Source organism: Anabas testudineus, chromosome 2 (assembly GCF_900324465.2).
Source record: "Anabas testudineus chromosome 2, fAnaTes1.2, whole genome shotgun sequence".
Lineage (NCBI taxonomy): Eukaryota > Metazoa > Chordata > Actinopteri > Anabantiformes > Anabantidae > Anabas > Anabas testudineus.
Genome location: NC_046611.1, coordinates 26215800 through 26238100, shown reverse-complemented (window position 1 = coordinate 26238100; position 22301 = coordinate 26215800). Strand labels below are relative to the sequence as shown.

The 22301-nt window shown below is 37.8% G+C and overlaps 1 protein-coding gene across 1 annotated transcript in view; it reads left to right on the top strand.

The window, feature by feature from the left end:
• Nucleotides 1-572: 572 nt before the first annotated feature.
• Nucleotides 573-22301, top strand: part of pip4k2aa (phosphatidylinositol-5-phosphate 4-kinase, type II, alpha a) — a 32962-nt gene continuing 11233 nt past the window's right edge. The window contains exons 1-6 of the mRNA XM_026362897.2: nt 573-1599; nt 17445-17542; nt 17740-17836; nt 19064-19216; nt 19451-19597; nt 19966-20004. Of these exons, the coding sequence (XP_026218682.1) occupies nt 1459-1599; nt 17445-17542; nt 17740-17836; nt 19064-19216; nt 19451-19597; nt 19966-20004 (675 nt within the window). The 5' untranslated portion in view covers nt 573-1458. The remainder of the gene's footprint in view (nt 1600-17444; nt 17543-17739; nt 17837-19063; nt 19217-19450; nt 19598-19965; nt 20005-22301) is intronic.

The window sequence follows — 22301 nt, the reverse complement described above, 5'->3', positions numbered from 1 at the left end:
CAATAAAAATGTCTTATAAAACAAATAGGTGTCGAGAGTCTCCGGGCTACATACATTTATTGTAGGTTACCTTTTGTAATTATCACATGTTTATTTGTTTGTGTGTTGAGGGGATGCTGGTCTGTCTTGTGCAATTCCTTGTTCTGCTGTGAAGACTCATAAAACTAATGCTCTGATCAGCACCAGCACACAGAGGCTCAGCACAGCATGCACCAGAAAGACCTCACGCCTCTGGTAATGTGAGACATTATCTTTCTGCTGCATCAAATGACTGAGATTAATGTAAGCTAAAGCGAGCCGTGGATGAGGCTGGGTTGATTTACAGTTTTTTTTTGTTTTTTTTTTTTCGTTAATGCCTTATTACAGGAGCTGCGCAAGAAGGATAAACAAACGTGCGCACACGCTTTGCAGACTGTCCTCCAGTTAAAATTAAAAATAAAATCTAAATGCAGCTTTAACCTGACATAAAAACTATTTATGTGCTATTAAAAGATACAGAAAATGGTATAGGCCCGGTGGACGGAGGGTGTTGCAGCGAATCAGCGCAGCAAAGATGAAACGCAGGCTGTCACCTCCCCTCCGTCGAGCTGTCATCTGACAGCAGCACACATGAACCTCAGTACCGCAGACGGACTTAACCAGCCCCTGAATTTATACCCAAAAATGTGTTCATGACAGGAACATGACAGGATACATCCTTATCATCTCCACGGACTGACCACAAACGCGTAGGAGGGGGCCGAGCCGTTTGGTACTAGTGCGCTGCTTGCTAATGTTATTAGTTAGCTTGCAGGCTAATGGTGGCTAGCGGCTAAAGGGACTATCGTTCTGCTTTGTGCCGTCAGTTGGCTAACGCTGCATAGCTTGTTCGCTAGCGAAGGTCGGAGGGGCTAACATTAGCTGGGAGTCAAGAGGGTTTAGTTAAGCATTCAGCATCACTATTGTGTCATTTTAATTAATTGCTTTAAGGGCACACCACTGAACTGTTTTTTCATTCGTGACGTGGCTTCGTATTCTTCCCCTTTCATCAGTTTTCGTGATGAAATTTGTCGTTAATGTTTGCTAACTAGCAAGCTACTCGGCTATGCTAACGCCAGCTCAGTGAGACCTGACATCTCAGGGGTGCAGAGAGCTCCAGACGAGTCAAGGAAGGAAGAGACTTATGATGTGGGCTGAGGGAAGCGGCGGACTGTCGGGTGAAGGAGAGCAGCAGTATTAACTTCAACATACCCTTTTTGTCTTATACCCACCCTTTTCGAGGTCGGATTGTGTCGTTAGCTAACCTGTGTGGGACGTTGGATGAAGAACATAGTTGGAGCACTTTGATTTGCGAGCTGGCTAAATGAGCAGTACTGGTGTTATTGAATCGTGAGCTGGTGGACATCGTACCAGTGCGAATCGAAGATAATCTGACAAGGTTATTATACAGACTGCAATAACGAGCTAATTTGCTTAAAGATGGCATCGGCAAGCAGCATTGCCGCAGCTATTGCGAGTAAGACGAAGACCAAGAAAAAACACTTCGTTGCTCAGAAGGTGAAGCTCTTCCGTGCCAGCGACCCTCTGCTCAGCGTACTTATGTGGGGAGTCAACCATTCGGTAAGTCAGACCATGTAAAATTCATGTGATGATCCACAGTTATGTTCCTGTTGACCTTTTCATGTTCCGCATTAAGCTTTAGTTAAGTTACTTGCTGTCAACTGTCAGCATTTGTGCTATTGCCGTTGACTGACAAATGTGACCACTGTCCAGCGACTGGCTATATATACATGTATATGTATATATATATATGTATAAGTGTATGGCTGTAAGTTACTGGAAGACGCCTACGTTAAATCCTTAGTTGTATTTGGTAAGCTTTATACATTTATACATTAAAACGTGCGTGATGTTTGCATTGCAATGATTTTATTGTTTGCACTAAACAGTTTGTGTATTTGTGTGTGTGTGTGTGTTTATGTATTTGAGAAGTAAACTCCTCTTTAGCTTCCTGTTGTGCACATGTAGGATAAGCTCCTAGGGCACTGTGTCATGAGAGAGCATATCTTCCCATGCAAGACAGCTTATTTCTGCTGTCTGCTTTTTCTTCAGTTGCTAAACATTTGCACTGGGCTAGTACACATATGTTGGAGGGAACTTGGCAAGCTGAGTGCATTCAAATATTTTTGGCAACAAATCTCTTGTATCACACAAACAGTTTTTACACACATTAATATAAATAACAAAGAAATTGTTCGCAGTTCCACCCATCCCATTGTTATTACATTTTCCTTCATCCATTACTCAGCTTGTTTCTAATAATCATAAAATGTTTATTTCAGCAAGCCACTCTGTTCACTGAATGTTTTACCTTGTGTTGTAGATGAATGAGAACTGCTTTCCAATATGTAAACAAAATAGCAATACGTGAGTGGCATCACTCATTTATGCATTCACTACAGTTTTATCCTACTATGAAGTTGTTCTCGTGGAGCAGCTGATATTGTAAATTATAACAACTATAAAGGTTGTAGTTGCTCCTCTGCTTTCTTGCCATTTATTCATTCAATTCCTCATGTCAATTGGAACATAAATATTTTTGATGAGTTTAATAACAGGTGTCCGTTGCAGTTGAGTTGACTTGGAATTGAATACACTCTTTGTGTGAGTTTTTTTTTTTTTTTTTAATTTGTTTTTTTTTGGACATTTGTGCGACATATTTCTGATGGCTCACTGGTGATTGGATCAGTACCATTTGATTTTTGGGCTTCTATTAAGGGTGGCATCTGACTATCGATAACCTCACATACATGTGTAGTGTAGCGTATTACATTATCATATATAACATCAGCCATACAGTGCTCTCAGAAAGTACTGGGGTTTTCAAAAGGAATAAATTAGTCTTTACTGTATATTGAAAACTCTTGGATTTAAGATCAATAGGTGAATATGAGAGGAAAGTTCAAAACATTTATATATTAAAGATGACAGAAAATAGCACCTTTTACATTAAATGGCCTAATTTTTGAGCTAATTTTCTTCCTATTGATTTGACTATTTCTCATTGTTTTTTGTTAAGTTTAACTTAAAGGCAAATTGGACTATTTAGGCCTAATTTTATTTTCTCAAAAGATACAGTTCACTATTGTGAGTTAATTTCAAAGTTTGGATTCACTGTGTTTATGATGCTAAAATGATATCATGTTCTCTCCTCCTGAAGGAGAGAAGTGTGATACAACAACAGAAAGTGTGGAAAATATTTTGCCGTATTTTCTGGTGTTGTGCTGAGCAGATCCACTGAAAGGGAATGTCCTCATAGTCGCTGTGAATTCTCTGGATAGTTACCTGCTGTATTGGCAGATGGGCTCAATCAGACATTACTCAGATTTTGCAAATCATCGAAGATGATCAAACCATTAGAGCATCAAATAAAAGCTGAAATTCAGAACTGTCACAAACACACACATGTTTTTGGTGTACAGCAAAATCAAATGAATTAGCCTTGCTGTTCCAATTCTTTCAGAGGGGTCTGTTTACCAACAACGGTCATCATTGCAAACACAAACACCCCTTCTTTGTGTTGAAACTGTCACTATTGGGACACTGACTCTCAAGAATAAAACTCCACACAGGTTTGAAAGACCTGCATGTTCAAACTGTTCTCTTATATTGCATAACAAAGGGAGGGCTGCTGCCGGCACATTTCCGTCTTACATTTTAAGCTTTCTCATGTCTTTCTTTTCTCCTCACTGTTATGTTTTTCATGCCATTGGTAATATAAAAATTACATTGCATACCAGGTCGCCAGATTCATTGCTAGAGGGTATTAAGGTTGCAGCCGCAGGTTTGAAAGTGTTAATGTTAGGTTGCTGTACAACATTAAGATTGCAAATTAACCTTTGTCTGACTAAGAATGCAATCAGACTGTAGAGGTGACATCAAACAATAGGGGTGCAACAGATGTCAAACCAAAATTGAACCCATGAGGCAAACATTCATGTCTCCTGGAACCCTTGCCACCCCTACTGGAGATCCAAGTAAAAGTTCCTGTAGGACATGTTATTTGCTTATGTGATAGGGCTTTAGCTTAAGAAAGTAACCACCTCTCCAACACCGAACTTGGCTCCCGCTCTCAATCTCATCTACAGATTCTAGGAGCACTAATTTTTATAACGAGTTATATAATATATATTTGGATCTTTGTATTTTGTTAACAGAGAGCAACTATGTACACTATTTGTTCTACATGGGATTTAAAAGAAATGCTCTCTCCATGCTAGCAGTAGCAAACACTGCATAAACCAATGACATGGAGCAAAGATTGAGTGCAGTTTAAAGATAAGACATCTTAATCTAAAATTGTGACCTGTCTAATTAAAGATCAAAGTGTGTAGTAGTTAGTTATGACCATTTCAGTGTCTTGAAAGTCATGTCTGATTTGTAAAAAACTTGTTATACCTGTGTAGAAGTTGTTACTAACTTTATGCTTTCTGGTTTCACTTTCCCCACCCACTGGAGCATGGAAAAGAGAAGAGAAAATGTAAAAAAAAATCACATATAAAACCATCCCCGTTTAGTCCTGCTCAACCAGCTTGAAAACTATGTCCAGCAAAAGTCTGCTTTCGGTCATCTTGGTGAAGACCATTTGTTTATCCCTTTGCCCTGCTGACAGACAGACATACAGACTGCTTTTCTGATAACAGAGATGCTGACCACAAGTTAAAGTTGGTATAGATTGAACGGACTGTCTCTTCAGTAGTGCCTATGTGCCACTCACATCTCACTTTCAGTGTTCAACTAATTGTAGATGCTGTGTGGTCATACTATTATTTTCTGTACTTTATTGTACCTAATTATAGAATGGATAAATCACAAGTCGTGTGAGATGTTTCAGGGTCCTTGACATTGACCGTTACATTATAGCAGTTTTCGCATTTGAACTCCAGTCAGTATTTGGAGTATCAGGTTCGGACATTGTTCGAAGTTGCTCTTTCAGACCTGTAGGAAACAGCTGAAGATTATTCATGTCAGACATAACAAGTGTGACATAGAAAGTACACCATACCTTCTGGTGTTGTGATGAACAGATGAACTGAAAAGGAACGCCCACTCGCTTCCTGTCAACTCTCCAGACCATTACCTGCTGTATTCACTCCTGGACTCACCTGGAGTTTGAACTAGGAAGCTGGTAATGTCCATGTAATGTCCATGCTGACTAACTCTGCCATTTGCATTTTCACATACTGCTCCTCTGACTGTTGTCTAGAGAATTTTCATGCACTGATGCATTGAAATTTCAGAGTTTCAATGCATCAGCTTTTGATTGCTAGCGTTGCAGCTGGACACCTTTTGTGACTAGATACGAAGTCCAAATGTAGCTCACAGTTATGCACACAATTTGACTAATTTGGTATTTGTTGTTGTGGCCTACAATACATTTACATTTACTTTACTTTGTAATACATTGACACTCTTGTTATGTTTGGGTTTGAAAGTAAAATAACATAAAAATGACAAAACATCCTAATACTGAATTAATGACCCATTTTGGCTTCTTAAAAAATGTTACAAAAGCACTGCAGGAACACTTCATAAACTGTAGCTTTAACCTTTTCATAGTGAGTGGTGTGAATGTGCTGGGCCAAACACTTGGGAATAGTGCAGTATTTATTAAGGCCTTAACAGTATAGTTGAAGATAATGATTTCCTAGAAAGATACAGTTTTCCTAACCTCAGTGATATAAAGCTAATTATGGACTCACCATGTTGTGTGAGGGTTTTTGTTTGAGGATCAAAATTTCACAGCCTCCCTCTCACATAATTTGTCAATCTGTAAAATGGGGATGTAGTCCTGACTTGCCTGTAAGCTTTTTTATAAAACTCTGGTGAGTTTGAAAACAATGTAAGAATAGAAACATGTCAGAATGTGTTTTACTGTAGACATATAAATTAAATTAAAACTACATTGACACAGTTTAAGATAAATGACTGTACAGCATTTCCCCGAGCATTGTATTCAGCTGGTTGTTGTAATAAGGTAAGAACAATAGAAAACATGATAAGGTTTTTACCTTGCTTTCTGTTCAGTGCATATGGAAATGTGCTATCCCTAAATTTTTGCTTGCCTTCTGTCAGACATGTTCGATAAAAAAAAAAAAAAACTTTAATTGAAGTGTGATTAAAGATTAAAGATGATTAAAGAAGATTATTTTGCTGCAGCCTGACAGAAATCTGCTGGTGTGATATAAAAATAGTAAGAATAAATGTTTTTACACCGGAGTATTGTGAATATTGTAGTGTAACGTGATAGGAATACTAAACTTTCTTTAGATAGGCTTATTGTCAACAGTTAGGATGTTATATCTTTCAAACAAACTCGGGTTCACACCTACCTTATGACACCGGCTCCTGCCTCAATCCTGATGCAGGGCTGTAATGTTCCAAATATGAGAGCCCATAGAATTTGTAGAATAAACTGAAACCACTATTTTATAGAAGAGATGGGCATAAACAGTATTTATGTATGCTTTACCCTCATTACAGTCCTTAATCTAAAGTGCTGCCACAGTTTAGTGGGTCCAAAGGCTGTTGACTGTGTGCAATTTAGAAAAGTTGCATTACTTCTATTTCATTATGGATATTCAGCAGCACAGCCATAGCGCTACAGTTTACTGCCTTGTGTATCACTGTTAAATTTTGCCTGTCCTGCAAATTCATTCACTATTTTTATCATAGCCCCTTTTTGTGTCCTGCTTCACTCTCTCCTATTTAATGCTGTGTTTTTTGGCTCTCTGTCTGACTCAGAGTAGCTGTGTCTGGTTCTGTGGATTACATAAGAGGTGGATACTATAAATATCTGCAAGAGTGACCCACAGCTAATACGTGTGATGATTATGGGTAAGGAAAACCAAAAAAATGGTCTCGCATCATGGCACCCTGACACAATGACATGGAACAGCTAGTGGTTTTATTCCAGTGTGCGCCTCCAAAAATGTTGAGACAAAACTGTTTTTGTTTTGGGTTTTATTTAATTTTTTATTTTTTGCTCTATCCTACATTTATGCAGATAAGCAGACATACATTCACTTGGCAGTTTATTAGGTAAAAATAACTTATATTAACGCCCGCTCTTATTGGGTGTTTAACTGTATGTTTACTTGAAAGATATCATTTGTGCTGCCACCTTATACATAGAGGTATTTAGCTTATCCAGAATGTTGTAAATGAAGTGGGCAAAGTAGGGCCGAACAATTGAATGATGTAAAAAATGCAAAATTGAGATCTGTTTCCTTGGTGGCACCAGCTTTACCAGTCAGCAAGCTTGAATAATGATTGAATAACCTAACCATTTTGATAAAGTCTCCCTGCCAGCAACAAATCATGTACAATATCTTGGAAATCCCTTGGCAATCGTCTTGTCATAAGTTGACCTGTCACTTGCCTTTGCTAGTTCTAGGTCTGTAGCTATAGTGCTCTGTGTGTGTTTGAGACTTTTAGGGACAGTGCAGTACATCACAGGTATTACACATTACTTCAGTGATCATACGGTGTCCATAGTCATACAATCTGTGAAGCATTTTAAAAGAACTGACTATTACAACCTTTTTGATTATATAGTTATTGCCGTGCTGTTGTATTAGACTGCATTATTTTTTGCTAGCTGTTTCTAATAAACCTCGAACAGCATAAATGCATGTGTGTGGGTGTGTATGTATGTATAGTGTATGTACATTTGTGTGAGTCACGATGCCATAGCATGCTAATCTTCCAAATTTAAAATGACATGTTGCTGAGCAGCTTGATTCTCTCAGCAGGACTGGCCATATACTATAATCCTGTTTGTTGCTCAGTCTGTCTAAACCACCGTATCCTTTAATAGCTGGCCTTTCATAGCACTGATTTTACAACACCCTTGCTAAGCTGTCTGCATGTGTGTTTATGCACACATACCTACTTGTGATAACGGTAATTTGTGTTCGATTTAGTGCTTCAACACAGATATGACTATTACGTCTATTTCAAATTATCAACTAAGGACATGCTAACATTGAAGAATATCTTAATTTTGTAGTATAATTTAACCCAAGACAAACGCCAAGTTCTTTCCTTTTGCATTTGATTGATTGAAATAGATGTGTATAACATTACCTGCCTGTGCCTGATGTGAATGAGGACCTATTACAATTCTAGGGTTGACTATTATTTTTTGTGTGTGTGTGTGTGTGTGTGTGTGTGTGTGTGTGTGTGTTGTCATGGTACTGACTTCGACACAGGTCAATAGGGTAGCAAACTGACTCACTCTTTCTCTCACTCTCTACATTGGTTTCCACTGGCTGCTCCCACCTGGCTGAACTAACTGAACTACGTCCAAGGATATCTGTATAAAGTTGAGCCTTGCTTAACTTTTTACTTTTTCTGTAATGTAGCTGGGCTCCTGTTAAATCTGTTGTGCTCTGTGGGTGATACTCATTTCAAAGATGTTTCTCTCCTGAATAGCAGCTCTAACTGGCCCATCGTTTTGTATCTGGATGAACACCATGCTCAAAGAGACAGAAGCAATGATGTTAGGTTAGTGGAGTGTGAGTGTTGCTTAAGAAACCCCTTTTATAAAAATACTATACCAGATACTGTTCTTCTATAGTGATTGTCTACAGCTTTTGCTAAAACTACATTCCCTCCATATTTAAATGCATGCGTATTGGTTGATTGCATGATCGGTCAGTTTTGATTACATTTTAATTAGAGCCACTTAGAGTTAAATATCTCCTGGGTAGACGTTCAGGAATTAGCTTCTTCAGAATATGTCCCATTACCCCCACATAAGTGACAGCTTGACAGCAGAACACTTGTCATGCTGTAAGATGTCTCTCTCTCTCTCTCTCTCTCTCTCTCTCTCTCTCTCTCTCTCTCCCACCCACTACCTTGCCCAAGACATTGTACCTTTTATTGAAATCACCAAAGAGGTGATTAAAAACCTCATCCAAATGCTGGACAGGAGATATACAATTATACTTGTTCACAGAAAGATAAGGCAATTTCATTTGTCCTTACTGGAATTGCACTAGAGAAATGTGAGTCTGTTTAATTAATGAATATTAAAAATAAATTGTAATAAATGCATATTAGAATCAGTCAATCAGTGGCCCAGTCAGAGTCCAAACCTCAACCTATTAGAGGTGCTGTGAAATCACCTCGAGAGAGCCGTTCACTCCAGACGTCATAAGAATGTGGCTGAGCTAAAGCACTCCTGTAAGGAAGATTGGTCCAAAGTTCCTCCTCAACATTGTGCAGGTCTAATCCATAGCTAGAGGGAGAGTTTGCTTGAGGTTATTGCTGCCAAAGGTGGTTCAACCAGTTATTAAAACATTCTTTCACTTACTTTTTCCACCATCGCTTTGTATGTTTAATGGGTGTGTTCAATAAAGACAAAGGGTCATGATTATTTATATCAGCTTAGAAATAGTGTGCTTGTTGATATTTTTGACTTTGATGAAGATCAGATCACATTTCATGACCAATGTATGCAGAAAACAAAAAAAAAATATTTATGGACTTTTTCTTGCAACTGTATTCGATCCTAACTACAACAAAATCAAGAATTGCAACATCCCTACAATGACACATCAAGGACACTTTCTAGTTTTATCTTGAATGTCAGTAACTGACTTATCAGAAACTTTTAAAAAAAGGTTACCGTCAAAGCTTTCCTGTTTATTGTCCAATGTCTTAATCTGGTGACTTGCCTGATTAGTCTTCCCTCTTTCATTTCTACATTTAAGAGGTTTTTCTCCACTGTAATATTTTCATTACTGTTCAGTGTCTTTCACTTAAGAAACTGCATTATTACATTCAGATTTATATTAACCAAGTATGCAAAGTGCTTTCATTATTTCTGTGCTATGAACAGTATTTGTGGATCATCATCTCTTAAGAGTGAGTCATCTTTCCGTCATTGTTCAGAGCGATAACACTATGCCATGGTGCTGACAGAGCACACTCTCTTCAACAACTTCCTGTCCAATGGAGCAACATCACATACTTGCTTCACTCTGGGCCGGAAAACCAGTTTTCATCACCATGGAGACAAACAGGAAGTGGTAGTGTGAAATTTGTCTGCAAGATTGATAGCTGCAGGAAGATAAGTAGATTTGTTGCATGCATCTGATTCAACAAAACAGAAAAGCTACACTATTGCCCATCCATTTGCAAACCTTGTTTAAAGGGAAGTTGGCATATTTCTAAAATTTGCTGAACAACTTAATTGTAATTTGTAAACATAAGTGAATTTATTAAATTTGGTTATAATCAACTTAGAAAGTTAAGGCAGAGACTTATTTAGTAGTATCACCTTTACTTTTAATTAAACTTGTTAATTGTTTTGGAAATTATATTAGTTACTTTTGCAGTGTAATATTTGCCTATTCCTGGTGGATACAAAACCTCTGTCATAGTCAAATTTTTTTACAAGAAAGTTCTGGACAGCAGGCCAGTAAGGTACACACATCGAATTAGCTATCGGTAACTAATTTTAATCCCATGACTTAATGCCAAACTGAAACCTCGCTGTTGCTGGGTTTGTGAGCCAGTGGAGAAAAATACTTTAGCACAACACTGCTGGTTGTAACCAAAGTGCACAGAGTGTACGGAGTGCCTCTGTAGTTTCAGGAACTAAACTCTAATAAAACCATAAACCGATCTCACAGCACAACTTGTTAAAATGTTTTTTCTACCATGTCAGTAAATTAAGTTAATCAAAGTCAAAAATCAAGACCACAAATGTTTAAAGCTAGTATCAAATGAGAAATACTGTAATGTGTATAAAAGTTAGTAAAATCTATATATTTTTACTGCTCATTATTTTTGAGTGCACCTAAAAAAGGTATAAGACTCTGCACTCATGATTAGGAGTGGCACAATGTTTGTTTTTTTACTGATAATAATCAATTTCTACAGAAAATAATATGTATTTTGATTAAAGCTGTATCAAAGAGTGTAGGCAGTGATTCAGAAATATTAGGTTTATAATTAGAGTGAAGATGTAACAATTCACTGGATTTTCTGGACCTATAGAAACGCTCCGTTCTTTTGCGGTTATACAGTTGTGTCACAGAGGGGATGTATCTTGTTTCATATACAGTCTTTGTTTATTTTGGCAACATTAGCACCCTACAGTTGGTACAAAAAGGTTTTTACATTTATATACTCTAATTTGTCTGTCAGCCACCCAAATCTTGAGAACACAATATATAAGGAATGCTTGGCACAACGGTCAGCTTGGACTCAGTAATGAATTGATTAGATTTTGGTGGTCAAAGGTCAAGGTGACACTGACTTCACTTTACTGTAGTTGTTACTGATCACTCTTGTAAATGCAGTATGTGAAAAGTGCTTTAAATGAACATTTTCAACTTTGGCACAACTGTCAACTTGGATGATTAAGTGACATTACATTACATTTTGGTGGCCAAAGGTCAAGGTCAAAGTCATCTCATGTTCATCTAATACTTGCTGTGAATGGGATGTCTCAGGAATGCCTTAAGGAATTTCTTAGTGTTTGGGCTTTGCATTGTCATTCTGCCTGACCAGAACCTCAGTAATTGATGCAGGTTTAACAGGCGATGTTGGAGGTGCTAGAACCACAGCAAAGTCGAGTGCTCTGGTAGGTTTGGGGTCTTTCGCCAGCCTGGGCTTTTTGTTGTTTTTCCATCTGACCTGAAAATCAGCAATGGATACATGTTCAGTACAAAATGTTGAAGAAGCTGCTGGCCCAACAGCAGAATTTGTCTCTGTGCTGGGTGTTGTCATCCCATACTGGAGTGGTGGCAGGAAGTTCAACAGCAGGTGTCAGATGAGCTCAAACATCCCACAAATATGTCCCACTGTAACATCAACATCATCAACAATTTAACTCAGCAGTAGTGGTTCGAATCCTTCAATTAGATATAATGTGGGTACATCTGTCTGATTTCTGTTAGGATAGACAGCATCATGTCATCCCTGATGGAGCGAGAAAATATGGCGTGATGTTCCTCACTGGGAAGCCCAGTGACGAGTCAAAGTCATTAAAATTAATTGTTAAACATGTTAAGATATTAAAACTACTGTATTTTAACTTCTTTTGATACAGTGAATTATGGAATCCTCTTGTCATATTTGGAGTATTGTGTGGGAATTCGAGGTACTGCTCTTAACTGGTTCAGGTCACATGTCACTAAAGGACGTTTTGCTGTTAATATTGGTGCCTGTTCCTCCTCTTTTGTATCCAAAGGGTCTGTTGACAGTCTAGTTTTGTTTTCATTGTACAGGTAATGAGTGGCATGTCACTAAGTCATTGTTCAACTGTCTGAGAGACTTGAGAACATGGCTGGTGATTAACTTCTTACATCTTAAGGAAAACAAAATGGAGTGTGTGGTGTTTGCTGACTCAGCTATTCAAATTGTCTTTGATCAATGGCTTGGTCCCCTGGCTTCTCTTCTGAGAATGACTTTAAAAAACCTAGGAGTGTTGTTTAATGGTGATCTGACATTTGATAAATAGGTTAACTCAGTCATGGAGTCCAGCTTTCTTCAGTTGAGGTTGTTGAAGTCAATTAATTCCTCTCTTTTAATGATTTTGAAATGGCAATTCATGCTTTTATGAGTTCCAGACTTTACTATTGCAATTCTTTGTGCTCTGGTGTTAAGCAGACACCCCTGTGCTGCCTTCACGTGGTTCAAAATGCTGTAGCTCGTTTCTTGACAAATACAAGAAACCAACCAACCATAAAACCACAGTTCTAGTCTCTCTTCACTGCCTTGGGATTATGGTTATTAATTTTTGTTTTGGTGCTTTAAATTTATTTGCACCCCCTCGATTCAGTGATTGCTGTCGTGGCTTGATTTAATTTTTAATTTAAATTAAAAGTTATTGTCTTCTGTATGTGTTTTTATGTATTTGTATGTGCAGTACTTTTGTCAGCAGGATGTTGTTTTTAAGTGTTATGTAAATAAATTTAAAACTATTGCACATTCTAAGAGTTACATAATTCTAGTGCTATTTAGTCTTTTTAGTTACTTTTTAAAACACATCCGAAAACAAATAAAGTCTAACTCAACTAAGAACAAAACTCTCCCACGTACCCTGATAGGATTCCTTTGCTTCCTTCAAGAAACTCCATGAAGGCTTTGTTGCTATATATGACAATACTGAACAATATTCTTATCAGAGCAACAACGATAAACGCAGTTGATCTTCCAGCACAGATGATGAACAGAGTGAGTTCAGGTTGAAGATTGTTTGAGGTCTGAAGTAGAATTCAGATTACTTAGTCACAACATTCTGGAACGGAAGTGCTTATATCTCACTTCTGTTCACCAAGGAAACGCGTTACATAAATGTCCAGTGTCTAAATAAAGTTTAAAACCTTTAACACTCACACATTACATGTAAATGTTTTGTTACCCTGGTAAAATCTCCTGGGTGCATTTTTGTGAATGTACACTGATCAACCACAACTTTAAAACTACCTAGTGGTTCTGACACCTGTCGATCATGGCCGCCGTTACAGTTTTCCCATGCTGAGCCCTGTCCACCACCAGGTAGATTTAATATTGCAGCTGATCGGTGTAGGGCCAGTTATTTTTATGGCTCCCTTGCTAGCAATAGCCAGGATTGTTGGTCAAAAGTCAAAGGTCACATTGACAATCACCTCATGCTCATCGAACTCGTGTTGTGAATGGGATGTCTAAGTAATTCCTTGAAAGAATTTTTTCACATTTGGCACAAATTGTCAAAGGTGAACGGATTAGATTTCGGTGGTCAAAGGTCAAGCTTACTGTGATCTCATGTATGTCCCATTCTCAACTCAGAAAAACTTGGAAACAATTTCTCTGTCTTTATCTGGCACAAACAAATCAAATCAGATCCTTTAACAAAGGGCTTGGGTGTTTTTTTTTTTTATTTGTTTCCACAGTGGTTACTATTGGTGTTTAGAAGAGAAATATTATCTTCTTTTTGAAATCCCTGCAAGTTTGTACCTCTGCATTACCATCATTTAGCCTAATACATGGCTATGGTGACTGGCTATTCCTATATATAATTAGTTTCTAAACTGACTTTCAAATAAAGATCGAAAGTCTGATTGTGGATTGTGGTGCTGTTTAAAAAGACTGTGATGCCACAAAAACAAAGCAACACAAAATGGGTGAGTAGAGTTCAGGGTTTTTCAGACTTACACAAATATAGAGATTTATATATATAGATATATTCACACAGTTTTTATATTCATACGCTTGTGTGTTGATACTTTTTATTTCTGTGACTAGCATTGACTTTCAGTATTGAGTAATGTCTCCACAGATGTTGATGTGTGCTTGGTAACATAAGGCATTCTCTCTGCCCTTGTTTGAAACACAGCTTTGTTGATTAGGCGACATCTCCCCACTGAGTACTCAGAATGCATCTGTTCTATAGCATCACTGTGACATTGGTGCCTGTCACACCGGGGCACAGAAACATACTTGCATATGGCATCTCTGCTTGCTCTGTCCCTCTGATTCCATCCTCTGTTTTTTTTTTTTTTTAAAGCTTTCCTTTTAGATCCTTCTCTCTTCAGAGACACTTCTTCTTTTTTGATATATTTCTTTCTGTCTTTATCTTCAAGATTCTCACTTCTGTTAATTTTGTACACTAATATTATGTTTTCGTCCTCCTATTATTTCTCTTCCACAGCTTGTAAAGTAATACTAGAGGATATTTAAAGTGAAGAGGTAATCAATGTCAGTTGTAACTCTCACCTGATGTCAAAGTGCTCTGTCCAGACTTAAAGGCCTTGAAATGCTACAATGCTAAATAAGTTTTATAGACAAATTCCGAATGTTGTACAAAGGCAGATCTTTGCACAAGCTTTCACAGAGTTCGATACTAAACATAAGTAGACATCAGCTTTCCCCAGACGTGTTGTTCAGTGGAAACGTAGAAGTTAGTGAAGATGTTTTTCCTTTTATCCAATAAGTATTTATCAGTCAATGAACAGCACCTTTTTCCATAACCATGATCAGCGTATGTGAGTTAACTGTTCAGTCTGAGATCTGGGACTAGTTCCTTATCTGTCTCTGGTCTTAGCTTTGTCCCAGTGGTCGAGCGTGCAATCTGTGCCTTTCTTTTTTACCATTATTATGATTGATGTGATTTTTGTGCTGTGGAATCCAGGATGTTGGCAACAGCAGTACAGATAATAGCGTAAATGTATAAATACTTTGGAAATAGGTGTGAAATGTATGACATTTGTTGTTTTAGTCACCTTAATGTGGACTTGCTGGTGTTTTTGTGTCAAAAATGTTATCAGTCCTGTATTGTTGGTACGGTTTGTTGGCAGTAAAGCAGATTAAGGCTCAGTTTTAAAACACACTAATAGCACTAAATAATACTGTAGACACACATACATACACACCTACTGCCATTAGTGTTATAATGCTTTTTATGAGCATTTGCATTTATTTGGTGGACCTACAATAGCGTGTTTGGTGGAATGACAATTTATTAGTAGATTGACCCAATCTGCCAGCACCCCTGCCTGGAGCCAACAAGAAATATGCAAGCACACACACACACAAGCTGTGCCTGAGTCATAACAAAAAGATTACAGTGTTGTGATGCATGGCCAGCTCCAAATGGAAGCTCATGCAATGTACCTTATGTGTTTGGAGCCCCACTGTTTGTTCAGTCTACAAGGTTTATTGAAGCCTCATGTAATTTTGCATTTTGTTGAATAATTATGATTCTACATATTCAGTCAAAAGTGAGTGTTGATAGTTAAGGTTATGTGGTATTGCACAAAGCCAAATGACATTATGAAAATATGACCATCTTTGAAACTCATCCTGTCTTTTCAGTACCAGTGTGTCTGCCTATGGTGATGTACATTTAACTGTATCTGAAAAGCAATCATGCTGCAAAGCTGGATTCAGTAGCCGACATTTATATTGCATACTTTATGCATGTAATGCATCACACAGAGAAAGACAGAGTGGCTAAAACCTCTCATTAGTACAAATCACATGAAAGTCCACTTGGAATTTGCAAAAAAGCATGTGAAGCCATCTGATCTGATGGCATCCATCTAACCACTCTGCCATAAGATCAGATCGGTGGAGGTCTGCAGTGATGGCTGTACTGGAAATTTGTCCCATCTCCACGAAAGATCTCTGGAGCTCACTCAAAGTGACCATTGGGTTCTTGGTCACCTCTCACCTTCCTCATCGATTTCTCAAAGTGTCCGGGCAACCAGCTTTTGGGAGAGTCATGATTATGCCAAATTTCTTCCATTTGAGAATTATGGAGACCATTGTGCTCTTGGGACCTTCAGCTTACAGAATTTTTTTTGTAGCTTTCCCCAGATCTGTGCCTTTCAGTACTCCTGTCTCTGAGCTCTGCAGGCAGTTCGTTTGACCTCATGGTTTCTAGTTTCAGTAGGCAATGTCAGCTGTGAGGCATTCTATAGACAGGTGTTTGCCTTTGCAAATTATGTTCAATCAATTTAATTTACCATAGGTCGTCTCCAGTCAAGGTGTAGAAACATCTCAGCTTTGATTAAGAGAAATAGGAGGCATCTGAGCTAAATTTGTGTTACTCAGTTATGCCCATGTGATATTTCAATTTCAAATTCTAATCATTACTGAGTGTAAAATAATGAGAAAAAAAAGAATGTAGTATTAGGCAGCAAGTTAACAAATTGAAAAAAATGACGGATGTCTGAATGCTTTCTGAGTGCACTGTACAATTTGCTATTTATTGGGTATTACTGCAGCATCGGGGCAAAAAAAGGTTTACATAATTTGAGGTTTGAAGCACACAGCTACCATGCAGTTGAATATCTCCAGTTTCTGTGTTAACATTTTTAGATGCTAAAGTAACATTTTATAGCAAATAACTGGTATTTAATTTTTTTTTTTCAGGTAGTGTTAATGGAATGGTTGCAGAGATCCACTACTAGGTTTTCCTCACTTGTAGTGTTGTCTAAATAAAGTAATGTTGTGCAGTGTCATCTCAGTTACAGCATTGAGACTGTGTGGGTAGGCCTTATTTACCTTTGCACATCTGGACCCTGCAATTCTTACAAATTCCAATCTGCAAAACTGCTGTTCTGTGACTTGGAAATGTTCTTGTGTCCATCCCCTGACTTATTCTGTATTTTTTTTTTTTTTTATTAATCTTTGTATTTGTCTTCATGAAGAAAGGGTACTTATTCACTAGTTAACATACCTCACATGTCCAGAAGGTTTTGTCATATAATAATCATCAGTAATAATCAGTAATCTCTAAATGTCTCTCTCTCGGTGAATCACACTATTTTTGCTCTGTATCCTAAGGCTTTTAGATTCCTTACCTCTGTAGTATTTTATTGTGACATGACTTTTGATAATTTTGTTCCAAGATAAATTACTAAGCTCTCCTTCCTTCTTGTGATTTTTTTTTTTCTTCTCAGATAAATGAGTTAAGCCATGTTCAGATTCCAATTATGCTCATGCCAGACGACTTCAAGGCCTATTCTAAAATCAAAGTGGACAACCATCTCTTTAACAAGTAAGGTGTTTTTGAGTACATTTTTTAATGATTGTATTTCACAAAAATATGATACCATGAAATCCATTTTATTTTCAGAATTCCTTGAAATGTTTGAGGACCCACTACATATATAAATATGTCACATGTGTTGCCTGTTTTTTGTTTGTTTGTTTGTTTGTTTTTTCATTTTCTTAATTGTGTGCTTTTAAACACAGGGAGAACATGCCCAGCCATTTCAAGTTCAAGGAGTACTGTCCACTAGTGTTCCGAAACCTCAGAGAGAGGTTTAGCATTGATGATCAGGACTTCTTGGTATGAAAAAATGCTTTACTTTCACAAATAAAACACAAGCCTTGTAACATGACAGCTACTTTTGGTCAAACAAAATACACATCCTTTTTCATCTTTGCCCTTAATTTGTGTGAATTGGGATGTGAGAAGTGATCTTATAGGCAATGCTTAATTCTGATATTCTTACTGTATCTGAATTTGATGTATCTTATAAAAGAAAAGAAATGAAATAAAACTACTAAAATAATTAAGTGAAATAAACACTTATCTATTCCAAAACAAGTCAGATCCCAGTCTTGACTTTCCTCCTCCCTTTAGCCCAATCTTTGTCTTCCTCTAGTTTTCCCTCTTTCCTTGATGAACCTCATTCCCAGTGCAGGCAGTGAGTTGGCAGTATTTGGAGGTCATTGTGTCCCAGCTCAGTGCAGCTGTCCTTTTTCACATGTTTACATTAGGGTTCGGCTGGCTGCAGTGAGTTGGCAGTAGGGGTGTTAAGGCAGCCAGTCTTAAGGAATGTGACATTACCAACATTTATACTTCTTTTCTACATGTATTAAATTAAGTTTTTAGAGAGTTATATATATACAAACATCAACCAATCTCCCTACATTATAATAAATGAATGCTGGGAAAGGATTAACCAAAATAAAAAGACTATAATATCACTATGAAAGCCAGCTTCATGCAAGGGGCTTCGTAAACTATTTCAACCTGACACAAACCACTTCTGTGTTCTGTGTTCCACACTAAACATATGAACGAAATGCTGCATACCAGTTGTTTAAGTGTTTACCTTTAAGCTTAGTTCTCACTTTGTAATACAAGGAATTGATGAAAAGAAATAACAGAGATAGGGGTAACTAAGGGCAGAGGACATCAGGAATTCTTGGACAATGAGCCATTGAGCCAGGGGTGTTGGATCATGTTACTTTTGTGCTCCAGACTCTGGGCAGCAGCTGTCCGTGTCTCTGTGTTGTTTTTGACAGGCAGCAGGCTCAGAGGTCAGAACTCCATATGGTTAAACTGGAGACTACTATGTGGTTACACACAAAGGTAGATCTAGACATGCTGTATTGAGAGCTTCATCAAAACATGTTAGAAGAGTGGCTCCAAATAAAATGGAAAAATATTAATTTCACCATCAGCTATTTAATTGTGAGATGTCAGTGTGGGAGTTGAGTTGTTGACTTCTCAGTGTGTACATCCTGAAATTTGTGTCTTTTTTGATTTTGCTCTGTTTGTTTGCAGAACTCTCTGACACGTAGCTCTCCCATGAACAGTGAGGCCCAAGGACGGAGTGGAGCCCGCTTTCACACGTCTTTTGACAAACGCTATGTCATCAAGACCATCAGCAGCGAGGATGTGGCAGAAATGCATAACATTCTAAAGAAATACCATCAGGTGATAACTACCTGTAATAAAATTCAATTCTTTCATATCATCAGCTTCCTAAAACTCTTAATCCCTTTACAGAAAGAAACAGCAAAATCTTAAGAGCCCCTTATGATTTTAGGGGCTTTTGTTTCTCTGAAGGAACATTGTAAAAAATGGGAATTATAAACACCTACATAATTCTAATATTAATTTTTAACTTCTAATGCATATAGTAAGCAACTGCCTGTTCTCTTATGGTAGTTCATTGTGGAGTGCCATGGAAACACGCTGTTGCCTCAGTTCCTGGGGATGTACCGGCTCACCGTGGATGGAGATGAGACCTACATGATCGTTACACGCAACGTCTTCTCCCACCGCCTTTCTGTTTACAAAAAATATGATCTCAAGGTATGAGGGGATGGAACTACCACTCTCCTGAGAAGGAAATGTGGCATTCTGTGAAAACCCACATGTCTGCAAACCTCCACAGTTGTGTTATTGTGGCAAGTTAGTGTGAACATATTGATGGTTACAGGCAGTGCATACATGGAATAACTCTTGCATAAGCATGTTGCCACATGTAGCATATTGGATCCCTGCATGTTCTGAAACTGGGTTTAGACCATCAGACGCATACATATTTAGTTAGACTCAGTGCAGAATGAAGCTGTTTTAAGTCATTGTGTCCTGTGTTTCTGGAAAGGACTTTCCAATGTTTCTGGTAATAATTAGGTTATGGAGAATAATATTCTATTTATTTTTCTCCCTCTCTATAGGGTTCCACTGTGGCAAGAGAGGCCAGTGACAAGGAGAAGGTACAGTTGTCTGTCCTGAGCCTGGATCCACTGTTAAACATTTCCACATAAGTTTAAACTTCAGCACAACAAAGGGCTCTTAACCTGTACTGTACACTTTAAACTTACAAGTATAGCAATATTTAAACATTTTCAAAATAGGAGTTAATTCAATGTTACATTTATACATAAACAAATGTCTCAGTCTAACATAGCAACAGCAATGGTTTGTAAATCATGCATTTACAAAAAAAACTCTGCATCTGTCGTATGTTTTAGAACTGATGCACTGTATGTGTTTCAATCCATACCTATGAGACATTGTCAATTTGCTAACCACATTCTTACGTCTTTCACTTCACCTTTGCACTTAGTAAAATTACCTCCCACCTTTTTTAGTTACTGGAAAGAATAATAGTAAATATACAAATGGCCATATTCTGCATTTAAAGTATATTTGTCCATTTAACAGAGAACTGTCCTTTCAGTATATCAGGACATGCACTACTGAAAGTTCAGCTGTTCCTGATGACAAAAAGAAGTCAGACTAGGTATGGATTGAACAGGTGGACACTGACAAGTTTACATCTAAGTTCAGATGACATTTTTTGGAGGAGGAAAAGAAAAAGTATTGAGAAACTGGATAGCATGGTTTTACAAGTACTCATTAGGTACTACTTATGAAACCTAATGTTTTAAGTAATCTAATCACTATTGTAAGATACTGTAAGTTGGTCAGTTATTAAGGTTCTCTGAAGCCATGTGGACATAGAGAATATAAGAGAAAACAAAATGTGTTTTCAGTGGTTTTAGTAAATAACACAACAATTCCAGGCTCACTGTCATCACACAAATGGCCAACTAACACGACTTTGCTGTTGTCTTTTGTTTCCCTTCGAGTGGGGATGACAGTAGCAAATATCCATCTCCTTTAGTAAGCACCTAATTCATCACCCCATTCCTTTCTAGCCCCTGCACGCTATATGTTTTTTTTTATTTGCTTTATTCCCTTCAACCTCATTTCTGCTGTATCATCAGTCCCCCTGCTTGCTGTCTGTGTGTGAAAGATTGAGGATTAGATGTATGTGTGTTTCTGAGTATGTGTTGTTTTCTTTAAACAGATATTGTCCCATGAATCAGAGTAGTCTTGTGTACAATGCGTTTTCTTTGTGTGTGTGTGTGTGTGTGTGTGTGTGTGTGTGTGTGTGTGTGTGTGTGTGTGTGTGTGTGTGTGTGTGTGTGTGCGCGCGTGCGCGCGTGCGTGCGTGCGTGCGTGCGTGCGGTGTATGAGCAGTATATATGAGGAAGAGCTCTTGTGTGTTTGTCAGTGATGAAAAGGTTTCTGTTTGTTGCTCCATGGATAGTTTCACTGGTCAAAAATTAATGGTCTCTGAAATTGTGAGAGAACATTATGGTTCACTGTGCTTCAACAACTAGAATGGATATAATGGCATACCATACTATATTTATTTTTAGATTAAAAACTTCTGAGTGATGACATTTGATGACTGCCTCCTTGAAAACGGATTTTGGTGACCAGTTAATTTGACTATGTAACTGGTCAGCTCAACAGTATTGGAAAGGGAAGATTGTTGTCATTGATGATTGTGTGTGTTTTTTTGTTTTTGTTTTGTTTTGTTTTGTTTTTTGTTTTTTGTTTTTTTTTTTCCATTACACAATGGGTTTTATATAAAAGCAGCACCATTTTGATATATAGGGTCTTGAACTTTCCACTAGGTTTTACGGAGCCTTATTCACCATGCAATGAGGCATAGAAGACTTCAGGGAATCCCCAGACTAAATATAGCTTACTGTAAATGGAAGAACAAAACATTGTAGGGATTAGAACAAATGAGTGGAAAAACAAAGCAGCTGAGGATTTAACACACGTGAGCCTACTGTGTGACCTCTTTTTGCCTACAGCTCAGCTGTGTGTGAAACACCATTTACAGTCCTACAACAGATTAAGAAGCAGATACGTTCATAACTCTTGTTTGCCATTATTTATTATTATATATGTGAGTTTTGGGAATGCGTAGAACTATGCATGAATGCAAAGCAAAATTCATTTTTATATACGTACTTTGGAGGGTGCACACACATTCACACCCACATTGGAAAAGGTTACAGAAATCGAAGGCCCCGGTCATGAAAGATAGGGATCTGGCTGCTGAGACTGTTGGTTTCTCCTGAAGCTGATTTATATGGATACACATAAAGACATGTTTAACTTGACCTCCAGCTGCCCTCTTCAAGTGCTCGTTGATGCTTGGCTATGGATAAAATGTGAACATGTGAACACTACCAACACTGCAGTT